The 17,757-nt window shown below is 41.8% G+C and overlaps 1 protein-coding gene across 1 annotated transcript in view; it reads left to right on the plus strand.

The window, feature by feature from the left end:
* The first annotated feature begins 1,406 nt into the window (after window positions 1-1,406).
* The window catches only part of LOC146977625 (uncharacterized), a 119,238-nt gene continuing 102,887 nt past the window's right edge, over window positions 1,407-17,757 (plus strand). The window contains exon 1 of the mRNA XM_085793972.1: window positions 1,407-1,823. Coding sequence (XP_085650098.1) covers window positions 1,619-1,823 — 205 coding nt within the window. The 5' untranslated portion in view covers window positions 1,407-1,618. The remainder of the gene's footprint in view (window positions 1,824-17,757) is intronic.

Genomic DNA, 17,757 nt, shown 5'->3' on the forward strand with positions numbered 1-17,757 from the left:
CCAGGGGAAGTGTTTGAAATACAGTATTCAAGTCATCCATACCAAATGTTTAAGTTTGTTTTAATCTTTTTTGTTATTACAAATGACAGTCTAGCATTCAGTGTTACGTACAGTACTACGTAAATGGACCAATATCTGTATATTTACCTTCACTTTGGCGCACATCTGCCGATACGGTTCCAACATAATCTTTTTTGGAAAGTGACGGTATTAGGAATCTGTACGATTAATTAATTGTGGCGTTTAATACCGCGATTAATTGTGAAAACAAGTAATTGTGACATCCCGCGTCATGTTTTACGCAAATCTTTTTCAATCTGAATTTCAAACCTCAGAGATGGCCAATGTAACGTCACCCAGGCTTCTGAAGAAGAATTTCTGAAGCTCATAGAGAGCTGTCCTGCAGTCTTCTTGGCAGTGCTGGTCTCTTATGGCTAACACAAAAATGTGTAAAGACGTGGAGCATGTGGAACAGAGATGTTGGGAGATGCCATTTTGTGGTAGTAAGGGTAATTGACACATGTGGATCCAGTCTCCAGTGGCCAAAATGTAATTATCCCATGTAGCTTTCATATTGCTCATTGCCAGAGAAAAGTAGGTACAAATTCTCATTAGATTTTGATTAAATTTTTCACTAGGACCTACTTTTGACCTTTAAATAATATTAATGGCAACGGAACAAAAACCTAATGAAGCGACTCATATTAAAGATCAGTACCCAGCCTGTCATGGTCTCATATTGTCTTCATTTTGTCCAGGCAGGCTGAGAAAATAACTTGATGGTGTTATCAAATAAGAGGAGCCATAATTAATAATTATGACTATGACTACCTGAGAGAGGAACCTCTCATATAATTATGAATTCTTCAGTGAATTATTATTAAGCCCTGCAGTTGCTCTCAGCTCAATGGAGCATACACAGTCTGTCAGCGACATTGTTTCAGATTTCTGCCCTGTCTTGTTTTGGTTCACTCACTCTGTCAGTTTAATTAAGTGCAAATGACAGGAAGACCTTGTTGAGCTGAGTTGTAAGTGTAAGTGTGGGCTTGCATAAAACCACACATTTCCTGTGTTTTATGCCAACACCAGTGCACCACTGATGTCTGCAGGTGATCTCTTATGGGGGCCATCAGGGGACTGGTCATTCACCTACTGTACACAATACTACTGCGTCCTCTGCTGCTGCAGTATGATCAAACCAGAAATGATAAAAGGTCCAAATCAAGTGCAGCTGAGAAAACCGCTCAGTCTTTCTCAAGAACTCTGATCGGATTAGCTGGGAAGCTGCAGACAGGGTGGAGGCCCTGCAGGGTTTTAATTGGTCCACATTAGAGGGGAGGGGCGGGGCCAGTGATGGCTCGTTTGGCGCCTCTGTGATGTGACGCAGCTGCTGGAGGAGAGAGGGATGAAGAGGAGAGCAGAGGTGGAGAGGATGAGGTGAGCTGCTCTGAGTCTCAGTCCTGCTCAGACCTCACAGACACTCTGCAGACTAAGTCCAGACATGTTCCTCATGTTCACTTTACTTCAGTTTAGTTCAGTTTAACCGCAGCTCGAGACAAGTTTGACCCTCGTCCAGTTCCTGTCGTCAGACCTGAGCTACAGAGGTTGATTTGACGTCATGGAGAAGATGTTGCGTCGGCTGTTGAAATGGACGTTTTGCCTCGTGTGGCTCCTGGCGACCAGCACCGCCTCACCGGGGGACTCACCGGGGGACACACCGGGGGACTCACCGGAGGACACACCAGGGGACTCACCGGGGGACACACCGGAGGACTCACCGGAGGACTTCGGAGGCGAGTCCGGCTCCGGGATGCTGCAGACAGGTAAGAGCCCTCCAACACCTGTGGAGCCTCAGAGCGGAGCAAACCTTGTGCTGTCAGCTACAGACAAACTTTTCTTGCTAATATTAGATTCACAAATGCTAGTGGATGTTTTAAAGAATTGAAAATCTTAATAATTGTAACTTCCCAAAAAGCAAAGTAAACCTGCATCATCTCGGCTTCTACAGAGTGACTAATTAGTTTCAGCTGGTGTGACCTTGATTGAGACAGCTGATGAAATGTTAAAGTGTGTTGTCTGTTGCTGGTCTTTATACAGCACCATCAGTAGCCTACCACTGCATACAGGTTTAGAATAAAGTTTATTATGTTTGTTTATTAGTATTATTGCACAAGTATTTATAAGACATTAATGTGTTTATTAAATAAACACATTCATGTCTTATAAATACTTGTGCAAAACATGCAGTTTCCACAGTGAACTCCATATCCACCAAATGTTGTGCAATGTAACATAGACAAAGTTGTGATTTCTGTAGAAACCACACAGCTGAAACACTGTAGAGGCTCATTTAGAACAGCAGACTGATATATACATCAGATTTGATCAGCTGGAGCTCATTACATCATTTCTCCAGTGCAGTCTGGGGGCTGATGAAAAATCTTCCACTTCTCTCGAGCCGCTCCTCTGACATTCAGACCCTCCAACTTTGACGTTGTAACTCTCTTTATATTTCCCTCTGGTCGCTCCCTGGTGTGAGAGTGAACCTCCGACACAAGAGCTCAGACTACAATGAAACATTAGGCCTATTTTCCACTACTGGACAATTGCATTTAATTACTTTTTTTCAATGACTCTAACAGCCTTTCAAAGAAGAAAACACTCATTAAGAATAGTTTTTTAGGCCACATCTGTAATTCAAACTACCATCCCACTGATATTCCATTTATCATCAACAGGTCTCATAAATTTGAAACCCTAAAACCAATCAGTAATACATAACCGATGTTGCAACCAAAAGCAGCCGTACATCCAATATGGTTGGTGTTGTCTCTCTGCACCCTACAAAGTAAAGTCGTCAGATCTTTTTCAATTGGGCGTGGGATCATTCAAGTCAAGGATATTTTTTATTTGTGCATTAAATTGAAGACAATGAGACGTGTATGGTGGAACTTATTTGATGGATGTGTTTTCCTTTATATGGCTCAAAAGAGATGTTGGGACTTGCTGGAAGCATCATGTGCACAAAATGTTTTTAGTTTGCATAAAACACATGTGGAAGCCGAAGCCAAGACTCATCCGCAGTTATTAAATCACATGGAATGCTTTTATTGCGCCAAGCAGACTTCATGGTCCTCCACAGGCAGCCAACTCTGTTGTCTCATCAGTGTTTTCAGTGTCTTTGTTTAATCAGCACACTGTGGATGCACTGACAGCGATGGGTGTACATGCTGTAGCTTTACATTATCGTTCTGAGACTTGTTTAATCCATCCCTGATCTGTTGAAATTGATCTCAGATTGGAGTTATGCCAGGCGCCCGAGTGTGTCACGTCTGGATTCCTCAGCGTCACACCGCACAATGTTTATTTTAAGTGTTATCACATTTCCTCGCTGTTATCGTGTGTGTGCGTGTGTGTGTGTGTTAGAGCCACAGAGGAGACCCAAACAGAGATGTGTGAGGGCAGGGAACCAGCTGAGAGTTTGGCTGAGACCGGCGAGGTGACAGACAAATCCTGTTTTCACTGTGTGTTTTCATAGAGTTACTGTAGATGGCAGAGTGTGAAAGCCTTGTGTAAACTTTGACTGAATAGACGGCTGGTTATGTAATGCTGCAGCAATAATCTCCCCTGCGTTAACTCTGTTGTCGTTGGGTTTCCTCGGTGAAATCTCGCCCTCTTCCAGATGTAACCGAGCTGAGGGAATTTGTGATCTCTGCAGATACAGTGAATCAACACCTGAAAATGAGATGGCGTTTAAAGGTCCAGTGTGTAAAATGAGGGGAAAACAGTGACATCTAGCATTCCGATTCTATTATTTATCTATTAAATAATTCTATTGTTTAGTTATGAACGTGAAACTCTTGAAACGTGCTCTCTGGTTGGCTGGATTTTCCATTCCATACAAACATGGCAAGATGGCGACATTCTCTAAGCAAGACCCTTGCTATATAAAAGAAGAATTATGAGGCTATGAAAACCAAACAGATTTTATTTTATAGCAATTATACACTTATACTAATATATTAATTGGTACTATATTCAGATTTTGCTAATAAACCTTGACAAATGTTACACACTGGACCTTTTTTTTTTTTAAACACTTTATTTGTAATTTTCTGTTAACATATAAAACAATCATATTCTCTGTATTACAAATAACTATAACAAACAGTCCCGACAATAGACAGAGACATTTCAAACCCCAAATAAACGTGACAAACTAGTCATAGACAATAGACAGGCAAAGACAAGAGAAAAAAAGAAAAAAAAAAAAGGACAAACAAAAAAAACAACAACAAGTACTTCTTATTATAGAATTTGTTCAAGGGCAGATGTAATGATTCAGAGTTCCAGTTCCAGACCAGGTAAATTGTTCACATAAGTTATTAGAGAGTCCCAGGTTTTGTGGAATCCGTTGAGGGTACATCTGATCTTTTCCAGTTTAAGGTTCTGCATAACGTCCCGAATCCAGTGGTGATGAGATGGAGGAGTAGCAGCCTTCCATTTGAATAAAATCAAGCGTCTAGCTAATAAGGAGGAAAAGGCAATGACCCTCTGTAAATGAGCAGGGGGAACAGATCCCGTTGGGTCAGAAAACAAACCAAAAACAGCAACCAACGGAGAAGGTGAGATGTGATAAGCATAAGCATTAGAAATTACTTCAAAAAAGGATGACCAGAAAGGGACAAGTTTTGGACAAGACCAGAACATATGATAAGAAGTAGCTGGGGTCTGTTTACATCTGTCACATAGTGGGTCTACATTCGGAAATATTCTTGCTAATTTAGCTTTTGAGAAGTGTAACCTATGCAAAACTTTAAACTGTATTAAAGCATGTCTAGAGCAGATGGAAGAAGAGTGGACCCTAGTAAGAGCCATATCCCATTCCTCGTTGGACATCTGAGCCCCCAAGTCATTTTCCCATTGTTCTCGTATATGTGAAATAGAGTGGTTGCAGCAATCCATAATATGGGAATAAATAAATGATATTCTGCTTTTGTTCAGCATATTAACCCTTAATAGGGAATCCACACAGGAAGAAGGGGGAAGAGTAGGAAAATTAGCAAACTTTTTACGAGTAAAATCTCTAATCTGCAAGTATCGCCAAAAATGATTATTGGTCAGACCAAATTTTCTGGATAGCTGTTCAAAGCTAAGTGTTATTAACATACAAGTCCTCAATACTATGAATACCCTTATTATACCAAATTTTGAAGCCATTGTCCAATAAAAATGGCTGAAAAAGGTGATTATGTATTATTGGAGAGTGAATAGAAATACACACACTGGACCTTTAATATCAGCGACAGGAGATCATCTCCGTTGGAGCTCACCTGGAGCTACTGCAGCTCATTTATTTAGTGATAATTTGATTTAGTTTGTTCATTTAATGATAGTTTTTCGTCAGGTCGACCTCGATCGGGTGAGATACATTCACCTCATTAATCAGAGGTGAGCTAGGCGTCTGACTGCAAGAGCTGGATGGATGGAGTCTGGTTGTCAGGGAGATTCAGCTCACCTGGCCTGGCTGCAATATGTAAGCTGGTGGCAGTCAGCCAGTGTCTGTCTCTCAGGCCTCCACCCTGTTGGGTTTGGTTGTATTTTATTTGCCTTTAAGATTTTCAGTTATGTGCCATGAACCTACTTGTAGTTAAAGCTCAGGTGTGATCCGCCCTCCTTTGTCCAACCTTGGGTCGGGTCGTGACAAGTCTTAGACCGGTGAAGCTCTACTGAAGACCTGCCGGGATTTTGGGAGGTGTTCATGCGTTGGTGCTGACTGGACTGCAGTTATTCATTATGCAATTAGTTTACAGGGCCATGTGATTAGATGCCTGCTTTATGTGTTGGGAATGGGCACTTGTTTTGATATTGGCAAGGCAAATCAGTCCTTACTCCAAGTTGAATCAGTTTCAGATGGCTTGGAAGAAATCCATCCTCCATAGTCTTTGCCATCGAAGAGAGCAGAATAAAGACAGACTGGCAGAATCAACCAGGTATCGTCTGAGCTGTTGCACAAGAGTCGCTCATCATCTTCATATTTGAACCCTGTGTGACTGCAGTGAATCACGTTCACTGCACATGAAGACATTCCTTTCCCTCAGGTTTGATGAATTACCTTCATTCATACTATTACATTTAAAACATTCCCCTGCAGGTGATTTATCTGTTCTACAAAGGTGTCATTGTCAAAGCTGCTCTGATTTGACTTTGAAGCCCCTGTCTCTGGGTGCTGGGTGCAATATTCACCCACCACCAGTGAGTAGATAACTCTGTGCAGACATTTAATCCCACCTGAGCTGTGTGTATGTGTGTCCCATATGTGAGACATCCAACTGTACAGCTGAGGGGGAGACAAGTACTTGCCATGAGCATTCATTATGGACGGGCGATGAATTCCATTGTTATTTGGGACATTGAGCAAAACTGATGTAATACTGTAAAATAAGAATTAGATAGTGACAATACGATAAATTTGGTAGTTGGTGTCAAATCTAATAAACAATATGTACATTTCAGTATAAACTCCTTGGTTGATTGATTGATTGAAAACTTTATTGAACAACATTAGACAAGTGTTCAGAGGATTAAAAACACAATAAAGCCCAAAGGCTTATTTCCATTGTGGTCCTATTTGATGGTAGACAGTACACATGGATTTAAAAACAAGGAAGACAAACACACAACACATGGACTAAAAACATGGGAGAAAGACACTAGGGCACATAGACTACAACATTGAAGAAAAAGAACAAGATACAAAACATTTAATAGACACACAAACAAACAATACAATAATCTAGTGCTTCACGGCTCTTTTGATTTAATTTATCGGTTGGCTAACCATTTTTTTTATTGAGGAAGTAAAGTCCTTCCTTGGCGCCATGGATGAGGAGGAAACAATTTTCTAAATCCACTTTTGAGGACCTTGTGGTTCTTCTCTGTATAGTAAAGCATGAATGAAGGACAGACCTGCGGTGCTGTAGCTCCGTAGCTCCTTGACTTTAGCATCAGGCATTTCTGTCATCTCCAATCCATCCATCCATCCATTCATCCCTGTGTCCACTCATCCCTCCAGTCAGCTATATCCAGCTGTGATATGTGACTCCCATATGTCTGGAATAGCTTACTGTAACCTCTGACCCTATGAGATGGGTATCGGTACAGCACTGTATCCAAAACAGCTGTTGAGAAGAGCTTTGTGATGTTTAAAAGACATATGCCGATGTCTGAGTGTCTCCATATCGCTCTACATCACCCACCCACTCACCTAACTGCTACCATGGCACCAGCACACTTTCCTCAGAAGTGGAAATTGCTCACTAACCCTCTTGACCCTCTGTGAGTGTCAGTGGTGCTCCGACAGTGAGAGGAACTGAGTGTCCTTATCGTGTGCCTGAAGTGCACACTGTGGGATTTTGGCGGGGCATCGTTTCACAGACATGGCTGTAGCCATTTTTTAAAGCATTTTCAATCACATATACCACAGATGACATAAATGTGCTTTTGATTATCCAGCTTCAAAAACTGTCTGCCCCGCCCTCAGTGGGGCCAGAGGATGTCTGTCTGTCTGTCTGTCTGGGACTTTGAAACCCTACAGATGATATCTCCAAAACTACCAGTCAGATCGCCATAATATTTTACTCATGATCCCCAGAGGATGATTATCTGTTATCTTTAGGTGGGATCCTTATTGAAGCTGAGGACATGTTTAACTTATTATTCTCAATTTAATGTATCAAAGTACCAAGAGGATAGATGTTTTCTATGGACCATCTGACCTCCCGTCTCCTGTATTATTGCCTCTGATGAAAAGTTTTCAACTTGTACATAATGTGTCATCTAATAAGCACATTTGCATATAATTTTCATTGCACTTTCATGCTACTAATGACAAACTTTTATTTAATAACCTTGTAACCTTTCCTGTACTTAATATTTTTAGCTCCATTACTGGTTTGGGAGTGAAGTGTCGTCACTGTAAAGTTGCTAAGTTAATTAGGTAAATACGTTCCACAGCTCACAGATGAAGTGTCACTTTAATGAAATGCCACCACATGCTCATTCTCATGCAATCACAATAGCTTATGGATGACACCACTATAACACATCTTTTTTGGTACATTTACATCTGTTTTGTTTTGTGTGTTTTTTTTGTTTTGCTTTTTTTTTTACTACACCAGATTTCTCAACTCCCTAAAACCTGTTTAGTGGTCTGGATGGGCAGAAAATACTTTTGGAAACAATGAAGCTTCCTGATTGGCTCCCTCAGCCAGGACTTGTAGACAGTGTTGAATGCAGCATGGACTATGACCAAACATCACACCACCAATTTAAGAGAGACTGATAACCACCAATTTCAATCATGAAGGATTTGAAAGTTGATGACGGATATATTGATTGAAGTCATATTATGCAGCACTAGTGCAGCAACAGCTGAACTGTCAGTTTTTCTGAATGGTAAAGTGTGATCAAGCTGCAGGCTTTATGGACGGCTAATTTATTTTTGCTTTATTACAAGCAGTGGATCAGGGAGGTGTGACAGCCAATAAACACTATAATAGTATGTAGACCAGAAATCTGGCAGACACTGGATTGTCTTGTTTTTTTGTCTGTGGTCCCATCACCATGTCCTCGAGTCAAAACAACCAGATCAAAAGCAGACTGCCAGTGCTGTCAGAGAGACACTTTTGCTCTTGCAGCAAGGTGAGCTCATGATGTCATTGCCAATATAATGCCAGATCCATAACCAGGTGTCTGCATCCAATGAAACGTGATCTAGGCCTTAGTACTGGGTGAGCCCAGATCTGGAGCCCATTACCAGCCTTTACCAGGCGGAGGCCCACATGCTGTGGCATGTGTTGGTGCAACACTCTCTACAGTATACACAGGCCGGGTCACCGGTCTGGTTGTGGGAACGGAGTGGGTCACAGCTTGTGGTTAGCTTTGTGTGAACAAAAGCGGGTGAGAGAGGGTTAGGTCTGAACCACATGTTGCACGAGAAGCTCCTTTCTTGTCTGTAATCTCCTCTCCAACCAACTGGAACCAGATGGCAGATAGACAATGCTCCTCAAATGTTTGATGTTGGTGATGAATAAAAGAAAGGGCTTTTTATTTTATTTTTTCTTTACAGCGTTACCTCAGTGACCACTTTGTAGTGTAATTTCTCAATGTGTGTCCCATTGCTCAGCCACCACAAAGAGCCTGCAGACGCAGTGCAGCCTGTAGGACACAGACTCACATTTATGTGGAAATTTAATGATCTGATGTTTTGTCCCAAATGATGCCGTTTGTGGTTCCGCTTTGACTGAAGTGTTAAAGTAAATAATTGTGTCCATTCTGTTTGCATCACTTGTAAGTTTCTTTGTAGCTCCCAGATGTTAAACACCTGCCTTGTAGTGCTGCATTAAAATACCAATGGTTACAGCTGCACCAGAGTAACAGGAAGTACCTGTTGAATCTGCAAGTAGTGATGGTTCTGTTCGCTTTGATTGCAGAGGTGTCGGGTCAGTTCTTTTTTTTAAAGAATTTTAAACAGCCATTTTAGTGGTTTGACTTGAAACATTGGTGCATGGTGTAATTATGAACAACTGCTGAACTAAAAATATTAACAAACTAATGTATTTCACATGATATTATTCCCTCTTTATCTTAAATGTTTATGTAAAGCTTAGTTATTATAAAATACCAGTGAAATCCCTTGACTGTTTACTTTCAGAGTCCTGGTTTGGTGCACCATGTGTATGGCACTTAGAGCGGAGCTGTTGTTAATGTTATTAGTAACATCTGTACCTTTGCTGCTATGATGAATTAACATTCCTGCTGAGAGAAATGCCTCTTTAACAAACCTAGAGTTTAAAGTTGGCTTAACATTAGCAAGTTACTGTTTGTGTTATAATAGCCATTTTAGTTACTGGCATTATCAACAATTAGCTTGGTAATAGCAGGGAATGGCCTAACTTACCGAGCAAAAATACAAATGAGCAAATGTTAGCCTGGTCTAACTTCAGTTAATGTTAGCCTTCTCCCACTGGGTGAAAGAAAGCTAAAGAAATCTCAACAAACCAATGGTAAAATGACTGCAAAGCCAAGATCACCAGCAGTTTGTCCAAATAAAATCCAGTATTACCACAAATGCAGTAAATGTAATGTAGTCAATAAAAACAGATCTACAAAAAGTGAAACCAGTTATGCATAGTAAAGAGTCAAATTTGGCTATTTTCAATTTCATCTTGGAATAATGTTTACTGCTCCCAGGTGAGAATAACAAGATTTTCCAAACAATAAAACTAGTAATAACTGACCACATGGGGGCAGCAGAAAAAAACTGTGAACACAACAGTAACTATAAATAAATAAATAAATAAATAAATAAATAAATAAATAGCAAAGAGTTGCTTATTCATACATCAAGCAGTTTGTGTTCATATAAAGCCTCTAAGCGCTGACAGGAGCTGCACATTCAGCTGGTAACTGTGCAACTTTCAGCACTTGCACATATTCACATATAAAGTTGTCCTTTGATACCGTTACAAAGCCACTTTAAACAACAGCACAGTGGTACTTCATCATTATGGTATTGATCAAATTTCATTTCATACACGTGTTATTCTGTGTAACTATGGTAATGTTTTGTGAGAGGTTGTGGTCTCATTTTTGTGTCTTTGTTCTGGATGATGGGCTGTGTGTTGCTTTGTCATGTGCTGCTCATCTTGCCAAGGTTAAGCCACGCTGTCTCTCTGCCTCCAAACAGAGCTTATGAGCACAGGGTTCGGTAACAGCACTTGGCATGAATCTGGCTGAGGGTCTTCAGCCTTGGCAGCCGTGCAGACCTAAATCTGGTGCCAACCGGTGTCTAATAGCAGGGTCTGAATTTATTTGGCAACCATTTGCCCTGTGGGACACATTTAAACTATCATATTATTGTAATTCATCATTAAAAAAAAAAGTCAAGGTGGAGCCAGGAGGCCATTTTTAACTGCTGCAGCTGCTACATGTATAACTGCCTTAATACGCTTGTGTTCCGCCAAATAGATGCCAGGTGATGCAATGTTGTTTCATACCAGTGAGACACGCGCACGCCGACACAGGCGCACTTAATTCCTGTCCTTGCCAGACTCTTTCCTGTTTTACCTCATAGTACAGGAACTTTTTTCTTACCACATAAATTTTTTTACAGATTTTAAACCTTCTTAAAATTAATTATCAAAGATTCATGGCACGCACCCCTGTGATGCCTCTGCTCTCACACAGACGCCCTGACACACAGACACTCTGTTCCATTCACCATCTGCAGTTTCACTGACCCCTGTGTGACATCAGCAAGGTGCGCTGCATGGTAAAATAAACCATGAACTCTGACTGCCCCACCACTGTTGAACATGCAGCTTTAAACCTCTTTTATGACAAAGTCGGACTGCTGCAGCGTAGCCAGACATAAAAAAAAAAACTTGTTTATAATTTCTAACACTGGACATTGTCCCGATATATAGAGCCTCCATTCCCATTTTCTCCCCTTGCTTTTATTTTCTTTGTGAAACACATCTTAGCTTTGTGGGTTTGCAGACTGATATTTGCTGTTTCCAACAATGCAGCCACACATTTTCAGATAAAACTGTGCTGACTGTGTTTAGTGTAAGGAGGGAATATGCCATTAAATGTAACGGTGAGATGATAGGACAGTTGTGACACATAAGCATGAGCTCTGTTTTTGCCTCAGTGTTATTGTCATTGGTTTTAGCTTTTGGATCAAATAGATAAAATAGCACCACTTTTATTCTTGAATGTTTGTCACAATCAAGAAGCTGAGAGTCTTTCTCTCACCTTAAATGCTGTTACTACCTGGTTGTGGCCTTGTGGCATTTGAATTGTGATTTTTCTGCATTCCTAGTTAGAGACTGTTGCTTCAATGGAGGTGAAAAGCGGCACTCTGATGAATTGAACGGGTCTGTGGGTTCAATGAAACGAATAGTCCTTGACATGTTCATAAACGCCCTCCGTCATGATGAACATGTGCAGATGCTTATCTTTATTGGTTTGGCTGAAGCTGACTGATGAGGGACTGGAGGTGACAACTGTGTTATGACTAACAGAACTCGAGCAGATCCTACATGGGACAGCCAGAGGGAGAGCTGAGCTCCACACGTTACTGTTGTTTTCCTTCTTTTTTCTTCTCTACCTTATGTGGGTGAACCATGCCCCTGCTTTCAAACTCCTATATCAGCTGCTATGTGTCGGGACCCGTTTGACCTGCTAAGCTTTTGTTTACTTTAATGTGATTGATTTGTTTTGAAGCCTGGGCTCAGTCTGGTGTGTCGCCCTCACTGCTCACGTTTTGGTTCAGACTGCACAGTGTCGATCAGGCCTGGAGGACTTGGTCCTGGGACCACAGACTGCTTCTTTGTCTCCATTCATCGGCTGCATAGAGCTCTGCCGCTCTAATCAAAACAGTCCCCAAACAGGGACATTAAGCATCGTCTTCATGCTTTGTGTATGACAGATTTGTTTGCCACATGTTTGTCTGTTGACCACATTAGGCTGTGCTGTAGGGATGAGGGTGATTATCAGTGTCGCAGCCTGGACTGGATAAAGATCATTGTCAACATCATGAGCAAATCTGAAGGTCACTGTAACAATATACTGAAACAAGCTGATTGGCTTTGGAAACAAAGTAAAATTGTCTTAGTGCAATGCCAGATTTGGGATAATTGTTTAAAGACAATGCTGCTTCAAGGACTCACTTACACAGAGAAATGACTTGATAAAGACTTTTTGCAGGGGGCTCACATGTTCAAGTAATAATCACATACAGTATACATGCTGTTATAGGCCAGATTACATGTGAGATTTAAAGACGTCTATATGTCATGAAGGGTCATTCTGTTAGAAACATAAACTAGCTGCTATTGTCTTCAAAAAATTAGAAATCAAATCTTTGTCTTTGTGATGACCTCATACACTGGCACAGTCTTTAACTGTAGAGACAGTGTCTGTAAATTGTAAGTGTCTTTACTGTAATTGTAAAGACACTGTGGGCAGCGCAGTGTGCTGCACATGCTGACAAAAAGCCTGGGAACAATGAACAGAGGGAAGACGCTGGAAACGCACACAATGCAACTGATTGTGCCTCTGTCAGTCTCTCAGTCTGCAGCACATACCCAAGAGACATGAGAGTGTACCTGCAGACTGACATGGTACAGATAAAGGCTCAGCAGGCTGCATTCCTGTCACACTTTTTACTAGTATAATTTGCATACATATGAACCCCCCAGACTCAAAGAGTGGCCAAGTGAAAGGATGCATTCATTTTTTAATTGTACCTCATATATATGACATAATATGACATGAATTAAGGCCTGTTTCACAGCAAATGTGATATATAACGTTAAACCAGTAAATGAAATAGCCAGAATGGAAATCCTCCATCCTTCACCTCCATACTGTCAGGTTGCAGGAAAGATTATTTATTCAAAACACAAGAAAAGAACACAGGGAATCACAGGTCACGACACAGGGTGGAGCGCAGGGTATAAACGCAGACGATCGGACAAAGACAAAGGGAGACACTGGGGAAGACACAGGTGGTGCAATCAGACACAGGTGAGACACATGAGGTAATCAAACGGGCGGTAAACTTAAAGGGATAGTTCAACATTTTGAAACGTTACAAGACGGAGCTGTTTTAGAGGTAAATTCATGCAAAACCGCTGATGTGCGTTGCGTTCAGGGGCAGTTTTTCAGGAAGCAGTCTCTGTATTTACCCTGTATTTACCTCGAAAACGGCTCCGTTTCGTAATGTTCCATTATTATCTCATAGCGTGGTGATTGTGCAGGTCACAACTTGTCCACGAAAGCGTTTTGGAGTTTTGGGATTTTGTATTTGATGAGTTTTATGAGGGAAACCAAGAAATCCCTTTAGCCTCCATAGCGTAGCTCTGAGCAGCTCACGGCTCTGCTCCGCCGTTCTAAAAATAGCTTACACCGACAAATAAAGGTAATGAACCTACTGCTATGACTAGCGATTATGGCAATGGGCCAATTTGCCAAAATGTTGAACTATCCCTTTAACAGGAAGACAGGAGTTAGACAGACTTCAAAGTAAAAGAGGAAACAGGAACACAAGACACAGACCATGACACACAGGAAAACAGGACACAGAACTTCAAAATAACACATGAAACAAATATTCAAAGGAACCCACAGAGGACGTAACACTAAGACAAGACACAGGGACACAATGGGGATCCAGATCCTGACATATACCTGCTGCTGAAAGTGTCCAGTCCTGCTGAATAACTAATACACCCAGAGATGTTAATGATAGATACCTACTGCCAAGCTGTGAGAATCGATCATATCATCATTCATCATCATCATCATCATCATTATGTCGCAGGCTGAGGTTTTTCCCCTTTTTTAAACCTTAAATGAAGTGAGGATAACCTGGTTCTCATGACCCGGCTGTGTTCTCCTCTCTGCTGATTAGGTGAGCGTTACGTAATCGACTGTGGTCTGCGCTGCTGACAGACATGAAGAGAAAAGCACCAGTATCTGTGCTGCTGGCGCCCTCACACACAGACACACGCCTCTCAGGATGGCCCAGTGTGGTTGTCATTACTGTGTTGTAGACCTGAGACTTGATGTGGGCTGAGTTTCCACCAGCATATGCAAAACAGGTCAGTTTGAGGACACACTGTACATGAAAACTCATTTTCCAGTATTCATGAGTGTCTGTCAGAGTGACAGCCCATTACATGTTATACTGGGCCCAATCTATCATCCTGCAAACAGTGGTCTCTGTGGGCTTCCTTTTTTTTATGTAGCTGTGTGCTGTTGTAGTTTGATGTTGAGGGGGTGGGGGGTGGATGTGCAGGGTGCATCTACCCTCCATCTGCAGCCACCAGGGCTTACTGAGCACGCATCCTGGAGATGGTATTCACATTTACTCTGTTAAACTGTGTTAACTTGTTGCCGTGACACTGACTCGACCACAGAGAACAAACATGAGGCTGGCAAAAAAATTTTGGATTAATTGGCTTGTGTGCAGTCTGTGGGTGCGTGCACTGAATTTCGGTCACCTAGATGTGAAGTTTTCAGGGGATGCCAGTTTGTAAATACAGTACTGGAGACATGGAAACCACAAGTTGGCAGCTGTAACTGAAACACAGCCTCCTGCCAAAGCATCTGGTTATGTCATATCTCTCAGACTTCATCACAATAACTTTAGAAGTGTCATTTTCCTGCAAATGGATTTGACTTGTAAGTGTGCAGTCATGCATGGAAGACATTAAAGCACTAAGTCTCCCATAGGTGTTCAGTAGATGTAGTGACTGTAAAGGCCGTGGCATGAGATTCACATCATTATCATTATCATTGAAGCATTCAGTGAGCGCTTTTGCCCTGTGGGGAATCACCTGCATTTGTTCTTTCGCTACTCATTATTGAATTTTTCCTTTCATTTGTCACTCATCTATAAATGGACAGATATGGAGACAGATCCTCTCACTGTGCCAGACATCCCTATTAAAAGTCACCACACTGGGTCAGTGACATGTCTTTTTCCCCTAGTTACTCACTGGCATCATAAATAGAGTGCATCATTAACATCACTAATGAGGAAGACTTTTTGCCACCTGCTCAGTCTCTCCTCTGTTGGTGTGACCTTCCAGCCGGTTTGTAGTTGACTGAAGACCTGCAGAGAAACATCCTCAACTGAACTTGACTGTCGGGGTCAGGATTCATAGAGCACTCGGCCATTTACCAGAACTGAGCTTGTCTTGTAAAGGTTTTTACAAGAGTTTTTACAAGCAGTCTAATGACTTTGTCAATGTAACAGTGGTGTTGTCTTTCCCTGGCCACTGTGGCCGACACGATAATGATGACCCTCACAAGACACGGTGCTGGTCTGCTGCTTTAAAGACAGCAGACCAGATTTAGTCCTGAACCAGTCCATCCTTTCTCTTTTTGCTAACCTTTTCAACCCCCACCCCGCTAGTTATTAGCCTGTCTGTCCTCATCCTGCTTGTGGTTGTTGTGACATGATGTGTAAAGATGGTAAACTTCAGCAAAGAATAGCAGAGAGCGAGACAAACATCTAAAAGCACCACGGAAAGATACGATTTACAACTTCCAGTCAGGATGCAAACACTTACTTGTATATTAACAGGGTATTTTCTGCCCATCTAAGACCATGGACTATGATTTCCCAAGAAAGAATTGTGTTGCTAACATTGCTAGAAAACATTATTCCCGTTGTGAGAGGGTTGTACAAACGTTGAGCTGAGTGAAAGCCCTTAAAACACACTTCATATGCTCTGTAACCATTAACAAGGCTGTTAAGTCGTATTTTAAAAAAGGTGGACAAGTTTGCGATGCAGGGTTTTCATCTGACAAACAGTGTTAGGAGTGTTTGACACAGACCACGTCTATCTCACACAATGTTTAAATGAAATCCAAAGTGTTTGCCACATGAAGACAGATGCAGCACAGTAGACGTGTCGTGTTTGTACAGAGGTGACAGCAGCCAGAGCTACGGGGCCGTTCCCATACGCTACCATAGGCCTGGATCCTATTTAATTTGTCAGTCTGAAAACACATTCATGTTCCAGCTTGAAAAGAAGGGCTGCTTACAGAAACGTAACATGAAACATGGAATAGATACACTATCAGTTATGTAATTTGGAAACTCTGATCTGTTTTTCTGCTGTGGCCCGTGGTTATATGTTTCACAGATAACAATATTCATGAAAATATAAACAAACGTAAGGGAGCTGTAAATTAAAATTTAATTTCACTCTGTTGAGAGAGCGTTTGACGCTGTTTATTAATGTTTTCTGTGGAAATAGAGTGGCCTCTTTCAGTTGGAAGTGATTTTTTCCCCATCCCCTGGTCATTTCTCTGTGGTTGCTGGGGTCGGGTGGTTTGGGCACCGTCCAGCACACACCCTGTTTTACTCCTCGCGTTTCCACTCCGCTTGAGATGTGTTTCTCCTTCAGTGTTCCAGCAGGCTCGTTATCTGACTCACCAACTCCCTCAGACGTCCAAGAGCCCTTCTCTGCTTTCCTCATCTCATGTAAAATACTCATTTACAGGCCGTTCTGCCCTCCCCGCCCTCTGCAGCTTTATTTTTCTAACTGGTATGTAAGACACATGTAGCAGCACAAAGGCTTTCTTCCTCCATCTGTTTGCATGTTCAGCCGTCACATTCCTCATCTGGCTGTGTGGTTCCTGGAATTGCAAAAAGCCGGGCAGGACATGGCAAGAGAGACACAATAATGTTGATAGTGTTAATGAGGATGTAATCACGTATAACTGCCTCATAGTAAAGCTAGCTAAAGCCTTTGAATAAATCTCCCTAAATACCTGGCTTGACATGGATAAAGAACTTCTCATGTTGCTTGTGGGACACAGGCCAGAGGATTACCACAGGTGCTGTTTGTGCGCCTGGTTAGAGTCCAGCTTTGGGACCGGCTGTCTGAAACATCTACAGTACTTCTCCAGATGTACGAGGAGTTTGTCTGTTAAGGCCCTTTCACCCCTTTCATCTGTTTTGCTGCTTCCTCAGGTGGGGTCCAGGGATGTATCCTGTCCCAAGAGCTGTATTCGTATTGTGCGTGTGTGTCTGCTCAGTGAGAAATGAAACCTCTCTAAGGCTGAGCAAACTGTCAGCCTCACATCTGTGAAAACAGAAAAACTTATTTGCTCTCGCTGAAATCTATGAATCTACAAAGAGAGTTCTTAGAGGTCTAATAATTTCAGTTG

Source organism: Trachurus japonicus, chromosome 12 (genome assembly GCF_045865225.1).
Source record: "Trachurus japonicus isolate A0001 chromosome 12, Traja_1.0".
In the NCBI taxonomy this organism is placed as follows: Eukaryota; Metazoa; Chordata; class Actinopteri; order Carangiformes; family Carangidae; genus Trachurus; species Trachurus japonicus.